Source organism: Rhinatrema bivittatum, chromosome 17 (assembly GCF_901001135.1).
Source record: "Rhinatrema bivittatum chromosome 17, aRhiBiv1.1, whole genome shotgun sequence".
In the NCBI taxonomy this organism is placed as follows: Eukaryota; Metazoa; Chordata; class Amphibia; order Gymnophiona; family Rhinatrematidae; genus Rhinatrema; species Rhinatrema bivittatum.
The window spans coordinates 42123323-42138738 of record NC_042631.1 but is presented as its reverse complement, the minus strand read 5'-3'; the positions used below and the strand labels follow the sequence as shown (position 1 = coordinate 42138738).

The following is a 15416-nucleotide window of genomic DNA, read 5'->3' as shown; positions in this document are numbered from 1 at the left end:
CCGCCACCTCAAAGGCCTGACGCAGAATGGCGTCCAGTCGATCATGCGGCTCCCTGAGGGCCATCCCCCCTTCAACTGGAATGGTAGTGCGCTTGACCACCGCGCTAATCAAGGCGTCCACCTGAGGGCACGCCAGCAGATCCTGGATAGCTGGCACCAATGGGTACATGCTCGTCAGAGCCCGACCCCCTTTGAAGGCAGCCGCTGGAGCCGCCCATTCTAAATCAATCAGTTGTTGCGCCGCCTGTAAGAATGGAAAATGGCGGGCCGTAGAACGAAGACCTTCCAGTAGGGGGTTCTGCGCAGAAGGTATCGAAGCGCTGGGACCTGTAATATCCAATTCCGCCAGACACTGAGACACCAGGTCGGAGAGATCCTCCTTAGGGAAGAACCGCCTCATGGTTCGATATGGCTCAGTCCCTGGAGGGAGGTCCCCCTCGTCCGGGAGTTCGGACTCGTCCTGCAAGACCTCCTGGTCTGACTGATCTGGGCTATCCATCGGTGGGAAGTCCCGCTCGCGATAAGGTTGTGAAGGCCCAGGAACAGGATCTGCAGGAGCTGCCACCGGAGCAGCCGCCGCAGGCGCAGCCACCGCAGGAACTACAGGAACCGTAGGGCCTGGATGGGCAGCCGTTTGCATCTGAACAAAAGCATGAATTCCCTTAAAGAGATCCACCCAGGAAATGGAAGCAGCCTCTAAGCGCCGGGGTACAAGCTCCCCCGGGACGCCGGATTGGTCGAGACTGCCCCCTAACTCCAGGGTAGCCCCTGGGGAACTGTCCACAAATCGTGGTTGAGACAGGTCCTGGCCCGAGGGTTGCAGGGCCCCCTCACATTGGGCACACAAAGAATCTGGCTCATCCCTGCGCGTGGCCCTAAGGTGGCATGCGGAGCAGAGGCCAAGGGCTGCAATGCCCGAAGCAGGGGGCGCCGTTGCTGAAGACTCCGCAGCTTTCTGATCCATTGAACAAAAGGTGCTCACAAATAATATGCGGCAGCAATAGGCGCTCAATAGCAATAGGCTCTCAATAGCAATAGGCTCTCAATGGCAATAGGCTCTCAATGGCAATAGGCTCTCAATGGCAATAGGCTCTCAATGGCAATAGGCGCGCAATAAGAAGAGGCGGCAGCAATATGCATGCAAGAGGCGTTCAATACGCATTCAGCAATAAGCGGTCAGCAATATGCTCGTAATAGGCATTCAATAAGCGGTCAGCAATATGCCGAAACAAAGTCAAGGAGGAAAAAAAGCCGCGCCTATTACGGGCGCGGAGTACCTGAGCCAGGCCCTACGAGGGCGGCCTCCACGGCGTGCCACGCCGCCGATCCTCTGCGCTTCGGAGACCCGTAGGAAGAGACGTACTCCGTACCAGGTTCGGCGCATCCCAGCTGGAACACAGGCGGTCTCCGGCTGCGGGGGAAGGGATCACCTCACCACCGCAATTTGAGGAAATGCACCCGCTACCTCGTCCACGCCGGGACCGAGGGCCTCGTATACCTCACGCGGACTGCGTCCGGGGACTGTGTCACTGCAGCGCTTCGGCAGGACCGAGGACTTTCCCACCGGGGGAGCACGTTAATCACCCCGGGAGCTCGCTGGGGGAGGAACCCGTGGGTATCTACCGCAGGAGCGCGGGGCTCTAAGTCGAAGAGACAGGAAAAACGAATCTAGAATGAGAAAAAAAGAGAAAAATTAAAGTAGTCTTGGAAAGCACACTCAACTAGCGTGCAGGCACTCCAAACTGCTTTGGAGACGGAAATTACTGAATAGCTACGCTTCCTGTGGGGATATATACGCCCCCGTGCTGACGTCAGATCCGTCTCCAACTGCTAGCACGCGGATACTATCCCATTTGTACTGAGTCCATCTGGCTACATGCCAGGAAATTAACTTTTCATTGGACAGACATTAAGAGCAGCAGTGGAAGATCAAATTCCTGAGCCCAATCATCACTGTTACAGGTGTGTCAGAGACAATTACTCACAATTTGCTTCTCGGTGTATTTGTTGGAACTCAGCAAGTTCACCGCCTCCATGTGTCCAAAGTCAATGTCATGCCCCAAGAGGAAGATGAAGAGAAGCTTGCAGACATACTTCTTTTTACTGTAGCCATCTAGAGCTTTATCACCTAGTGAACAAAAGAGGGAATCCTCTGATTATTATGGAATGACCTGCTCTACTGGTCATCAAGGACAAAAGTAATTTTTTTATTTTTTAAACAGCAGGGGACCAAATGTTCACCAAGTTCAGACAGATTCCTATCAATGTACAAAGCTAGTTTTCAGAAAATGGGAGTTTTCTGGGTTAATCAAATTAAGAAAATAAAATTATTCCTTACCTGCTAAATTTTCATTCCTGTAGTACTCCGGATCAGTCCAGACCGTGGGTTATGCCTCCCTTCCAGCAGATGGAGACAGAGAAAAACTTGTAGGGTGCCCTCTGATAACCAGTTGCACCCCCTGCGTCCCTTCAGTATTAAGGATATCAAAACGATAACCAATGAATGGATCAAACCGACTCAAACCACGGAGTAACTAGATACAAATTGAAAAATACTGGTAGACAAAAGACCTTGAAGATAGAGAAAAGTTTGCATCTTCAGAATTGAGCTGGCTAACCAAACTGTGAATACCGAACACAAAGACTACGGGTGGACGTCTGGACTGATCCGGAGTACTACAGGAACAAAAATTAGCAAGTAAGGAATAATTTTCTTTTCCTTGTACGTACCCGGATCAGTCCAGACAGTGGGATGTACCAAAGCTTCCCCCTAAATAGGGTGGGCCCCGGAAAGCCCTGTTCGAAGAACCTGACTGCCAAACGAGCCCAGACCGGGAGGCTGCAAATTCAAACGATAATGACGCGCAAAAGTGTGCAACGATTTCCAGGTCACTGCTCTGCAGATCTCCTAGGCGGATACCGCCTGGCATTCCGCCCACGAAGTCGCCTGAGAATGCAGTGAGTGTGCTTTCACTCCAAGCGGAGGACGCTTGCCAGCGCCAATGTAGGCAGACGAGACTGCCTCCTTTAACCACTGAGCGATAGAGGCCTTGTTCCCACGCTTGGGACTGCTCCAAAGAACAAACAAATGGTCAGACAACCGAAAGTCATTGGTGACCTCCAGGTAACGGAGAAGAATTCGTTTAACATCAAGGCGGCGAAGCTTTCTGGACTCCGCCTCCAGGAAAGCCAGCAGTTCCACAGACTGATTCAAATGAAACGATGAGACCACTTTCGGGAGAAAGGAGGGTACAGTGGACAAAGTAACCCCGGAATCCGTAAAGCGGAGATAGGGCTCTCTACAGGATAGTGCCTGAAGTTCTGAAATCCTGCGGGCCGAAGAGATGGCCACCAGAAAGACAGTCTTTAAGGTTAAGTCCTTAAGGGTAGCCACCCTCATGGGCTCAAAAGGAGGGCCACACAAGGATCGAAGAACCAAATTAAGATTCCATGAGGGACACAGAGTCCGAACTGGCGGTTGCAGGTGCTTCACTCCTCGCAAGAACTGTACCAAGTCCGGATGTGTGGCTAGGGAAGCCCCATCGCGACGTCCGACTAGTGACCCAAGGGCCGCAACTTGAACCCGTAGCGAATTATATGCCAGACCCATGTCGAGGCCCTTCTGGAGGAATGACAAAATGTGAGCCATGGAAGCACGACGCTGAACAATGGATTCCGCAGCACACCAGGTGTCAAAAACTTTCCAGACACAAACATAAGCGAGTGAGGTGGACGTCTTCCTTGCTCAAAGGAGGGTAGAGACCACTTCATCCGGATAACCTCGTTTTCTCAGTTGCCGCCTCTCAAAAGCCATGCCGCAAGACAAAAGCGATCGACCTGGTCGAAAAATATGGGACCCTGACTAAGAAGACGCTAAAGGTGACCCAGACTAACTGGGCTGTCCACCGTGAGGTTGACTAGATCGGCAAACCATGGTCGTCGTGGCCACTCCGGAGCTTATGAGGATCACTGTGCCGCGATGTACCTCTACCCGACGCAGGACTTTTCCAATTAGGGGCCACGGAGGAAACACGTACAGTAGAATGTCCCTGGGCCAAGGAAGAACCAGAGCATCCACTCCTTCCGCCCCGTGTTCCCATCTGCGTCTGAAGAAGCGCGGAACCTTCGCATTCCACTGCGTCGCCATTAGGTCGAGATGGGGGGCCCCCCCCACCTGCGAACCAGTATAGACATTGCTTCCTAGGATAGTTCCCACTCTCCGGGGTCTATGCATTCTCGGCTCAAGAAGTCCGCCTGCACATTGTCCATGCCAGCAATGTTGAGATGCCGCGAGGCGGGCTAGGTACTGCTCTGCCCAGGCCATGAGCTTGTCCGACTCCCGAGAGACGTGACGACTCTGTTCCTCCTTGCCGATTGATATACGTCACCGTGGTGGCGTTGTCTGACAGGATCCGCACTGCCTTTGTTGCGCACCAAGGGAAGAAATAGTTTCAACGCTAAACGAACCGCCCTGGTTTCTAGGCGATTGATGGGCCATTTTGCCTGCTCCGCATTCCAAATGCCCTGGACCGACAGACTGACACACAGCCCCTCATCCGGCCAGGCTGGTATCCGTGCTCACCACCACCCAACGTGGCGTTTCCAAGTCCACCCCCTGAAGCAAATGAGGGAGGTGGAGCCATCACTCCAGGCTGTGCACGGCGAAATCCAGTAGCAGCAAAGGGGCTTGAAACTCCCGAGACACCAGCTTCCATCTGGACAGCAACGCCCTCTGTAGTGGACGCAAGTGAGAAGAGGCCCAGGGGACTAAATCGATCGAGGATGCCATGGAACCCAGGACCTGTAGGTAATCCCAAGCCGTGGGAATCGCAAGGCCGCGAAGGCGTTGTACCTGGGACATGAGATTGAGTGCCCAGTCCTGTTGAAGAAATACCTGGCCCAGGCAGGTATCGAAACATGCTCCCAAGAAATCCAGTGACTGTGAGGGAACCAGGCAGCTCTTGGCAAAGTTCACTACCCAGCCGAGGGAGCTGAAGAGAGCCAACACCCTGTTGACCGACTGCCGACAGAGGTTCTCTGACTTCGCCCGGATGAGCCAATCGTCCAGGTAGGGAAGAACCAAGATTCCCTCCCTCCGGAGTGCTGCTGCAACCACCATCACCTGGGTGAAGGTCCGCAGGGCGGTCGCCAGTCCAAAGGGCAGAGCCTGAAACTGAAAATGCTGTCCCAGGATCTTGAACCGAAGAAATCACTGATGTTCCTGGTAAATGGGGATGTGGAGATAAGCCTCTGTGAGCTCCAGAGACACTAGGAATTCTCCCACGCTTACCGCCTCGATGACTGAACGCAGAGTCTCCATCCGGAAGTGGGGAATCCTGAGGGCCTTGTTGACCGTCTTGAAGTCCAGGATCGGGCAGAAAGCATTGTCCTTTTTGGGAACCACGAAGTAGACGGACTAACACAAGTTAATGCTCTCTAACACAAGTTAGAGAGCACTATCCTTGGCAGGACCCATACTGTGGAACACCATGCCATTGGAGTTAAGGTTACAAAGAGACAGCAATACTTTTAGTAAAAGCTTAAAAACCTGGCTATTTAAGCAAGCTTATAAAGAGAGAAGGGGGGGAATAGTGAAGCCGGCGAAGTGCGAGGTATGAATTAACAAACATCAACACAAACCAACACAATCAATATGTGTGTAGCTGTATTTTTATTTTTCTTTATCTTCTCGTCCATCACTTTAAGATAGTGACACTTATAAAGTTAGCATTGTTTTCAAAACTGAAAGAAAATTCTGGACAGTATTGTATCACAAACCAATTTTGTTTAAAAAACTATGTACCGAGCTATTATGGGGCCTGTGTAAATTAATATATTTCAGCATCCTTATTTTATGTGCCCTATTGTAAACCATTGTGATGGACCCTTAACGATGGTATAGAAAAGACTTCAATAAATAAATAAAATAAATAATGGCCGGACAGACCGGATGGCCTAGACATCGAGCAGCCTGTTGAGTGTCTGACGCACAATTTGTCGTTTCCTTAGGGGTCCACAAGGCGAGAAGAGGAATCTGTCTTAGGGGCCGTGCAAATTCTAACACGTAACCGTGTTTTACAATATCCAGCACCCACTGATCCGAAGTGATCTTGACCCACTCCTCGTAAAACCGGGAGAGGTGTACCCCCACCCTGGGAACCAATGGGTGGTTCAGCGCTCCTTCATTGGGCAGCTTTTGGAGCTGCGCTCTGAAATGAACCCTCACGAGAGGGTCTGCGTCCCCGAAAGAGCTGAGACCAAGCCTGGGATCTGGCCGATGATGGCTTCTGGGTCACTGGTCGGGACTGTCGGAAATGTCGTTGTCCGCGAAATCAATTTCTGGAAGTGTTGAAAGATCTGGAGGTCAGTGGTCGATCCTCCGGGAGCTTGTGCACTTTATTCTCCCCAGAGAGTTGATGATTTGGTCTAAATCCTCGCCGAAGAGAAATTTGCCCTTAAAGGGAAGAGAGCCTAATCTAGCCTTGGAAAAAGAGTCTGCGGACCAATAGCGCAGCCACAGGAGGAGTCTAGCCGAAAAAACTGAAACCATGGAACGCGCCAGGACCTGCAGAAGATCTACAGTGCATCTGCACCATAGGCTATAACCGCCTCTAGGCATTCTGCTTGTTGGGCTTCATCTGGTGGGAGCTCTTGAGTACCAAGCAGCTGTTGGACCCAGCGCAAACCAGCTCTCTGCATGAGAGAACTACATACCGCCGCCCGAACTCCCAAGGCGGATACCTCAAAGACGCGCTTGAGGTACACTTCCAATTTGCGATCCTGCAGATCCTTCAAGGCGGTCCCACCCATGACCGGGATGGTAGTCCTCTTTGTGACCGGTCACCGCAGAATCCATCTTTGGCACCTTGAGGAGCTCCAGGACATCCTCTGGAAGGGGATAGAGCTTGTCCATGGCACGCCCCACCTGCAGACCTGACTCCGGAGCATCCCACTCCTTTGATAACAACTGTAGGAGCCGTGGATGAAGAGGAAAAGTCTTCACTGGCAGACGTAACCCTGCCAGTACAGAATCCCCTTTGCAAGCTCCTGAATTATCCGCCAAAGGATCTGGAGGCGCCTCAATATCCAATTTGGACAGTACATGGGGGATAGCAAATGTTGCTTACCTGATGTAACAGGTGTTCTCACAGGACAGCAGGATGTTAGTCCTCACAAATGGGTGACATCGAGGATGGAGCCCACCACGGAAAACTTCTGTCAAAGTTTAAACAGAACTTTGACTGGCCCCTACTGGGCATGCCCAGCAAGGCACTGACCCTGCAGCCAGCAGGGGTCTCCCTTCAGTCTGATTTTCAAAGCTACAGGCAGTGCCTAGAAAGTAAAAATAAAACGAACCCAACACCGCGGGGAGGCGGGCGGGTTTCGTGAGGACTAACATCCTGCTGTCCTGTGAGAACACCTGTTACATCAGGTAAGCAACATTTGCTTTCTCACAGGACAAGCAGGATGGTTGTCCTCACAAATGGGTGAGTACCGAGCTGAGGATGTCCCGACTTGCACCAAATGTACCCAACGGTGTGCAGCAAGCACAATAAGTGAGGAGAAATTTGGGAAAGGGCATCCGCACCCAACCGGGTAGGTGGAAGGGTGTTGGTACATCAGGTTGGAAAAAGGTTACGCAAGACAGACTGGCCGAAGATGGAGTCCTGTCTTCCAGCCTTCTCCAAACAATAATGGGCTGCAAAGGTATGGAGAGAACTCCAGGTTGCAGCTTTGCAGATGTCAGGAAGCGGCACCGATCGAAGGTGTGCCACTGACGTCGCCATGGCCCTCACAGAGTGTGCTTTAACACGGTCTTGAAAAGGAATGCCAGCTTGCTCATAGCAAAAAGAAATGCAGTCCGCCAACCAGGAAGAAAGAGCCTGCTTACCCACAGGTTGTCCCAACTTATTAGGATGGAAAGAGACGAATAATTGAGTGCTCTTCCTGTGAGAAACTGTATGGTCTAGGTAAAAAGCTAGAGCCCGTTTACAGTCTAGGGTATGCAGGGTCTGCTCTCCAGAGTTGGAGTGGGGCCTGGGAAAAAAGATAGGTAGTATGATGGATTGATTGATATGAAACTCAGAAACTACCTTAGGTAAAAATTTAGGATGAGTGCGGAGTACCGCGCGGTCCTGCAGGAGCTTAGTGTAAGGCGGATAGGTAACTAGGGCCTGTAATTCACTAACCCTGCGAGCTGAAGTAATAGCCAAAAGGAATAACACTTTCCAAGTGAGATATTTAAAGTCACAGGAGTGCAGAGGTTCGAAAGGAGGTTTCATAAGACGACCAAGAACCAGGTTAAGGTCCCAGGATGGGGCCGGAGGACGCAAGGGCGGCTTTAGATGGAGCAAGCCCTTAAGAAAGCGTGTTACTAGGGGTTGTACTGAAATAGAATTACCCCCAATACCCTTATGGAAGGCGGCTACCGCACTGACATGCATTCTGATAGAAGAGGTTTTAAGACCTGATTCAGAGAGATGCCATAAATAGTCCAAGAATTTGGAGATTGGACAGGAAAGGGGATCAAGGGACTGAGAAGTGCACCATGATGTGTACCTTTTCCATTTGTATGAGTAAGACTTTCTTGTGGAAGGCTTTCGTGAAGCTATCAGGACCCGAGAAACGGAATCTGAAAGGTTGAAAGGCTGAAGGACTAACCTTTCAACATCCATGCCGTCAGGGACAAGACTTGGAGGTTGGGATGGAGGAGGCATCCGTCGTTTTGAGTGAGCAGATGCGGGTCCTTTCCCAGAGGAATGTGCCTGCGGATGGAGAGATCCTGGAGTATTGGAAACCATACTTGGCGTGGCCAGTAAGGTGCTATCAGGATCATGGTTCCTCCGACCTGGCGTAGCTTCACGAGAGTCTTTGACACAAGAGGGAGTGGAGGGAATGCATAGAGCAGACCTGTTGTCCACTTGAGGGAGAATGCATCCCTCGGTCGAGAGTGCTGGCTCCGAATGAGAGAGCAGTAATCGTCCACTTTGTGGTTCTGAGGGGACGCAAAGAGGTCTATGCGGGGAGAACCCCACTTGTGAAACAGAGAGGTCGCTACCAGAGGATCGAGTGACCACTCGTGTGGTTGGAAGAAACGGCTCAGCAGGTCTGCCAATACATTGTCTACTCCCGGCAGGTAAGTGGCCCTGAGGTACATGGAGTGGGAGAGGGCTTCCGCCCAGATCTGCGCAGCTTCCTGACACAGAAGGAAGGAGCCTGTGCCTCCCTGCTTGTTTATGTACCACATGGCCACTTGGTTGTCCGTCTGGATTAAGATTATCTGATGAAAGAGATGATCTTTGAAAGTGCGGAGCGCATAGCGGATTGCTCGAAGTTCCAGGAAATTGATCTGGTGTTCGGCTTCCTCTTTGGACCATAACCCTTGGGTTTGAAAGGCGTCCACATGGGCTCCCCAACCGATGTGAGAAGCGTCGGTGGTTAGGATTACTTGCGGATCCGGTGGAAGAAAGGGTAAGCCCTGAAGGAGGTTGACCTGAGTCGTCCACCAGGTTAAGGATAGGCGCAGCGCTTGTGTGACTGTGACTATGGAGGACAGAGGCTGAAAAGCTTGAATCCATTGGTGTCGTAGAGTCCATTGTGTTACTCTCATGGCTAGTCGGGTCATGGGAGTGACTTGAACCGAGGATGCCATGTGTCCTAGGAGAATGAGGAACTGGCGAGCCGTGGCAGTGTTCTGAGACTGGAGCTGGCGAGCCAGGGACATTAGGGTGTGGACCCTCTGAAGAGGAAGGTAAGCCTTTGCCTGTAAGGTGTCCAAGTCTGCTCCAATGAAGGATAAGGTTTGAGACGGGACTAAGCAAGATTTCTCGTAATTGACGAGAAACCCTAAGGAAAGGAGTGTTTGAATTGTCAATTTTAGGGAGGATTGAGCTATCTGTTGGGTGGAGGCCCTGATTAGCCAATCGTCCAGGTATGGGTAGACGTGGACACCTTCCTTCCTTAGGAATGCTGCTACCACTACGAGACATTTGGTAAAGACTCGTGGGGCAGAAGCTAGACCGAAAGGTAGGACACGGTATTGATAATGTTCGTGGCCTACTAGAAACCGCAGATATTTGCGATGGGATTGTGTGATCGCAATATGGGTATAAGCGTCCTTGAGGTCGAGAGAGCACAGCCAATCCCCTCTTTGGAGCAGAGGGAGCAGCGCGCCTAGGGTTACCATTTTGAACTTCTCTTTTTGAAGGTATTTGTTGAGGGCTCGAAGGTCCAAAATGGGACGTAGTCCCCCTGATTTCTTTGGTATTAGGAAGTATCTGGAATAGAATCCCTTGCCTCGTTGAGAGGGAGGAACGGGTTCTATAGCATTTGATTGCAGAAGAAGGGATACTTCCTGTTGTAATTAAGCCAAATAGGTGGATAGACTCCACGCTTGAAGAGGCGGGGAGTCTGCCGGAAGAGTTATGAAGTTGAGGTGGTAACCCTGTGCGATAATTGTTAGCACCCACTGATCTGAGGTGATCTGCAACCAAGGTTGTAGAAAATGGTACAGTCGACCTCCTACAGGGATGTCCGGAAGAGGGGTTTGGCATGTGTTCCCTACAGGGGAGTCAAAGGCCAGCCGCAGGCCCAGGAGGAGGGGCTACAGTAGGCCTTTGTTTCCTAGGCTGACGCGGCTGAGGCCTAGTAGAGGATCGAGCTGGACGAGGCCTGGCCGATGGAGGGTAATAACGGCGTGGTCGAAAGAATGACTTCTTAGAGTCTTTCTTTTGCGGTTGCTTGGAGGTCAGCTCAGGTGGGACAGATGAGAGTTGTTTCAACGTCTCATGGTGGTCTTTTAACTCCGCCACAATCTGCTGAATTTGCTCTCCAAACAAATTATCGCCTAAGCAGGGTAAATCAGCAAGACGATCCTGAACCTCTGGGCGAAGGTTGGATGATTTTAACCAAGCCCAACGTCTGGCTGAGATGGCTGTGGCTGAAACTTTTGTGGAAGCATCGAATATGTCGTAGGCAGTCCTTATCTCGTGCTTCCCTGCCTCAAATCCCTTGTGAAGAAGGGCTTGAAGCTGCGGTTGGTATTGGTCTGGCAACGTGTCAGCATAGTCTTGCATCTGCTTAAGGATAGTTCTGTTGTACTGAGTCATGTAAAGTTGATATGAAGCTATGCGTGAAATCAACATAGCTCCATGATAGACTTTCCGTCCAACACTATCTAGGAACTTGTTGTCCCTGGTAGGTGGGGTAGAAGAGTGTGGCTTAAGACGCTTGGCCTTCTTCTGCGCGGACTCAACCACAACAGAGCGATGATCCAGTTGAGGTTTTTGGAAACCTGGTGCTGACTGGACAAGGTAGGTGGAGTCAGCTTTTTTGTTAACTGGGGACACTGATGAAGGAGATTCCCAGTTTTTCTTGAGCAGATCCAAAAACACCTGGTGTATAGGGATGGAAGCGATGATTTTTGGAGCATCCAGAAATTGAAGGAGTTCCATCATCTGGTGTCTGTCATCAGCTTCAGATTGTAGTTGAAAAGGTACAACTTCTGACATTTCTTTCACAAAATTAATGAAAGATAGATCCTCAGGAGGAGATCTTTTTCTACTCTCTGTAGGAGATGGTGGCGAAGGTAAATCTGTGTCAGAAGATGTATCATCATCATCGCCCCAGGTATCGTAGGGATCAAGTGGGGCTTGTAGCCCTGATGGACCCTGGCTGAGGCTCTGAAGGCATCGATGGAAACCGAGGTGGAATCGGTGCCGTAGGTGGAACCAGAAATGGCATCGATGGCTTCGGTGCTGCCGATGGAATCGGTGCCTGGCGTGGAATGGATGGAACCGAAGGATATATCGGTGGAGATATACCAGAAGGCACCGATGGAACCACCCCGGAAGGGGGAATCCGGAACGGTGTTTCTCCTGCCGATGAAAATCCAGTCGGAGACGGTGGTGTTGTCGATGGTACTGGAATCACCGATGGAAGGGCCATCATGAGCGCCTCCATGCGGCTCAGTAGCGGTGCTAGCGCTTGTATCAACGGCTCGGTGGTCGGTTCCCTCCTCGGTGGCGAAGCCGGTGCCGGTGTCGGGGGCGGCACTGGAACCGGTGCCGGAGACGGTGCCGATGGAGGTTGCAATTTCTTCATCGCTTTCTCGATGGCCTCCTGGACCAGCCGGTCCAGTTCTGCCCGGAGACCAGGGGTAACCATACCCGGCTCGACGGGAGAGGGAGGCTGAGGCAGGGCCGGAGGGACCACCGTAACCGGTGGGATCACGGCCCCCGCACCCCGGGAGGGTGAGGGTTTCCTCGATGCCGGCGAACGAGACGTGGAGGGTGTCCGGTCTGTTCGCGGCTTCTTTGTCGGTGGCTCGGCTTGAGCAGAGGTCGATGGCTGTGGATCCTCGACAGGCCGAGACTTATGCCGTCGATAGCGGTGCTTTTCCTTCCGATCCCCTCGCCCATCCGGGGAAGGGACGGGAGTCGACGGCCGAGAAGCGATCGATGGCGGACGGTCACCGGAAGGTTGACGATGATGGTACAACTTCGACGGTGCCGGTTCCGATGACGTCGATGCTATCGATGGCGTTGGGGTGGGTGCATGGAAGAGGAGCCCCATCTCCATCCTGGCTTTGCGACCCTTGGGTGTCATTAAGGCACATTTGGTGCAAGTCAGGACCATCATGCTCACTACCCAAACACATTACACAAACCCTGTGGGGGTCTGTGATGGACATAGTCCGGGTACAATCCGGACAACGGCGGAACCCCGTTGCCATGGCCTGAAGCCAAAATTTAGGCTGGGGATCGGTAAGTGCCAACAGGCCTCAAGTGCCAAAATCGACGGTAGTCGATGGAAAAAAGGCAAAAAACTTACCGGGTTCCGCAAGATGACTAAAAATTTGCCGAAGGGAGACCCCTGAGGGGCAAATTTTCTCAGGAAATTAACTTCCAAATTCCTGTCAGGAACGTGGTTAGAGAGCTCCTTTCACCGCGTGGCAACTGCTGCGCGGAAAAAAGAAGACTGAAGGGAGACCCCCGCCGGCTGCAGGGTCAGTGCCTTGCTGGGCATGCCCAGTAGGGGCCAGCCAAAGTTCTGTTTAAACTTTGACAGAAGTTTTCCGCGGCGGGCTCCATCCTCGATGTCACCCATTTGTGAGGACAACCATCCTGCTTGTCCCGTGAGAAAAGGTACTCCAGCTCCTCCCCATGGAAAAGGTGCAGTACCCGAAGATAGTCCCCTTCCAGCTGTGAGCCTGTGGCGGGATCAGCCGGATCCTGATCGGGATCCCCCAGAGAAGGATCCTGTGGGCCAGAATGGGATACTAAACGGACTCGGGAAGGCCCCTGAGGATCCCCAACATCCACACGACTCACCTTAGGTGGGGGGGGGGGGGGGGCCACCATCCTGTTGATTCATGCAAGCTAAGTAGGCCGTGTGCATCAGGAGTACAAAATCAGCAATAAACACTGGGGGAAGGGGGCACCCGGGTGAAGTGGAACCGAAACGGGCCCTGGGACCAATGCAGGCGAAGAGTAAAGGCAAAATTTCCTTTCCGCCCCCCCTCCCCCCCAGTTCATCCATTCAGAGGGAGAAGGAAATAGAGAGGGAAACCAAATAATTAAAACCTTCCCCAAAAATTCCAACCCCCAGAATTAAATTGTCACAAGAGCGGTACCGTAGGTTCTGCCTTCCTTCTGCTGGAGACAGGAGAATGCTGAAAGGATGCAGGGGGTGCGACTGGTTATCAAAGGGCACCCTACAAATTTTTCTCTGTCTCCATCTGCTGGAAGGGAGACATAACCCTTGGTCTGGACTGATCTGGGTACGTACAGGGAATGACAAAAATATCTGAAATATTTACTCTATTACAGTAATATACATGCCTATATTTCTATCTAGATATCTATTCTGGTTAGGTGTGCACAAATGGAGCTCTAAAAACCTGCTGAATGAGTACTGCATGCAGACCATAAGAGTAAGGAAAACCAACTACTATGAATTCAATAAATCTAAATATGTGCAATACTAAAAATCAAAGTAAAAAAAAGTCATACAGCACATACATAAAAGCAAGTTTGCTACCATAAACTGTGTTTTTTTGTTGACTTTTTGGTTCGTACGTGGAGGTTTCTCTGCTCAGTGATCCAGTTAAATAGTTATGTAACTGTTGCCGATAGAAGGCAACGGGCACTTCCCACCTGGTGCTGCTTGCCCTATTTTTACCTCTTGGGGTTCCTTGGGTCTGAAAATGATTTCTCAATTCTTTAGCGATGAAGGAACGATCAAGACTTTTCTCATGTTAAACAAAGAGCTCACTCTGGGTAAGAAACATTATTATGCCTACTTCCAGGTTAGGCAACATATCCACTCTCAAGGTAGAAGATTGGGCTAATTTTAACAGGGAATACTTATTTGATTTCTTTGATGTGGAGGGGCCAGTTAAACACACAATATCCTTTGCTTATCGTTTTTTGATGGACAGAAGGCCCATTATGGATTGCAGGCAACTTAGAACTGGAGCATTGAGCTGGAGTTAGACCTGACATTGGAACAATATTTGGATTGTTTTAAGTGAATTTGCACCCTTGCCAGCAGTAAAGACCTGAGGGAAACCCAATATAAGTTCTTAATGCGCTACTATATTCATATGCAATTGGCATGTAAAATTCGGTTGACTGCTTCTGGAACATGTGTGAAATAAGATGGCACCCGGAACTCTGGGTCATCAATTTTGGGTTCGACCTGTTAATTTTGGAGACCGGTGATAAGTTACATTCAGAAAATTATTAATGTAAATTTGCCAAACCAACCACACGTGTTACTCTTTGACAGATAAGAACATAAGAACATAAGAAAATGCCATACTGGGTCAGACCAAGCGTCCATCAAGCCCAGCATCCTGTTTCCAACAGTGGCCAATCCAGGCCATAAGAACCTGGCAAGAACCGAAAAACTAAGTCTATTCCATGTAACCATTGCTAATGGCAGTGGCTATTCTCTAAGTGAACTTAATAGCAGGTAATGGACTTCTCTGGCAACAAATTCCAGAGTTTAATTGTGCGTTGAGTAAAAAAGAACTTTCTCCGATTAGTTTTAAATGTGCCCCATGCTAACTTCATGGAGTGTCCCCTAGTCTTTCTACTATCCGAAAGAGTAAATAACCGATTCACATCTACCCGTTCTAGACCTCTCATGATTTTAAACACCTCTATCATATCCCCCCTCAGTCGTCTCTTCTCCAAGCTGAAAAGTCCTAACCTCTTTAGTCTTTCCTCATAGGGGAGTTGTTCCATTCCCCTTATCATTTTGGTAGCCCTTCTCTGTACCTTCTCCATCGCAGTTATATCTTTGAGATGCGGCGACCAGAATTGTACACAGTATTCAAGGTGCGGTCTCACCATGGAGCGATACAAAGGCATTATGACATTTTCCGTTTTATTCATCATTCCTTTTCTAAT

The 15416-nt window shown here is 50.7% G+C and overlaps 1 protein-coding gene across 1 annotated transcript in view; it reads right to left on the bottom strand.

Moving 5' to 3' along the window:
- AP2A2 (adaptor related protein complex 2 subunit alpha 2) overlaps positions 1–15416 on the bottom strand; it is a 373009-nt gene that overhangs the window by 235083 nt on the left and 122510 nt on the right. Inside the window, 1 exon segment of the mRNA XM_029582982.1 lies at positions 1986–2128. Within this exon segment, the coding sequence (XP_029438842.1) occupies positions 1986–2128 (143 nt within the window).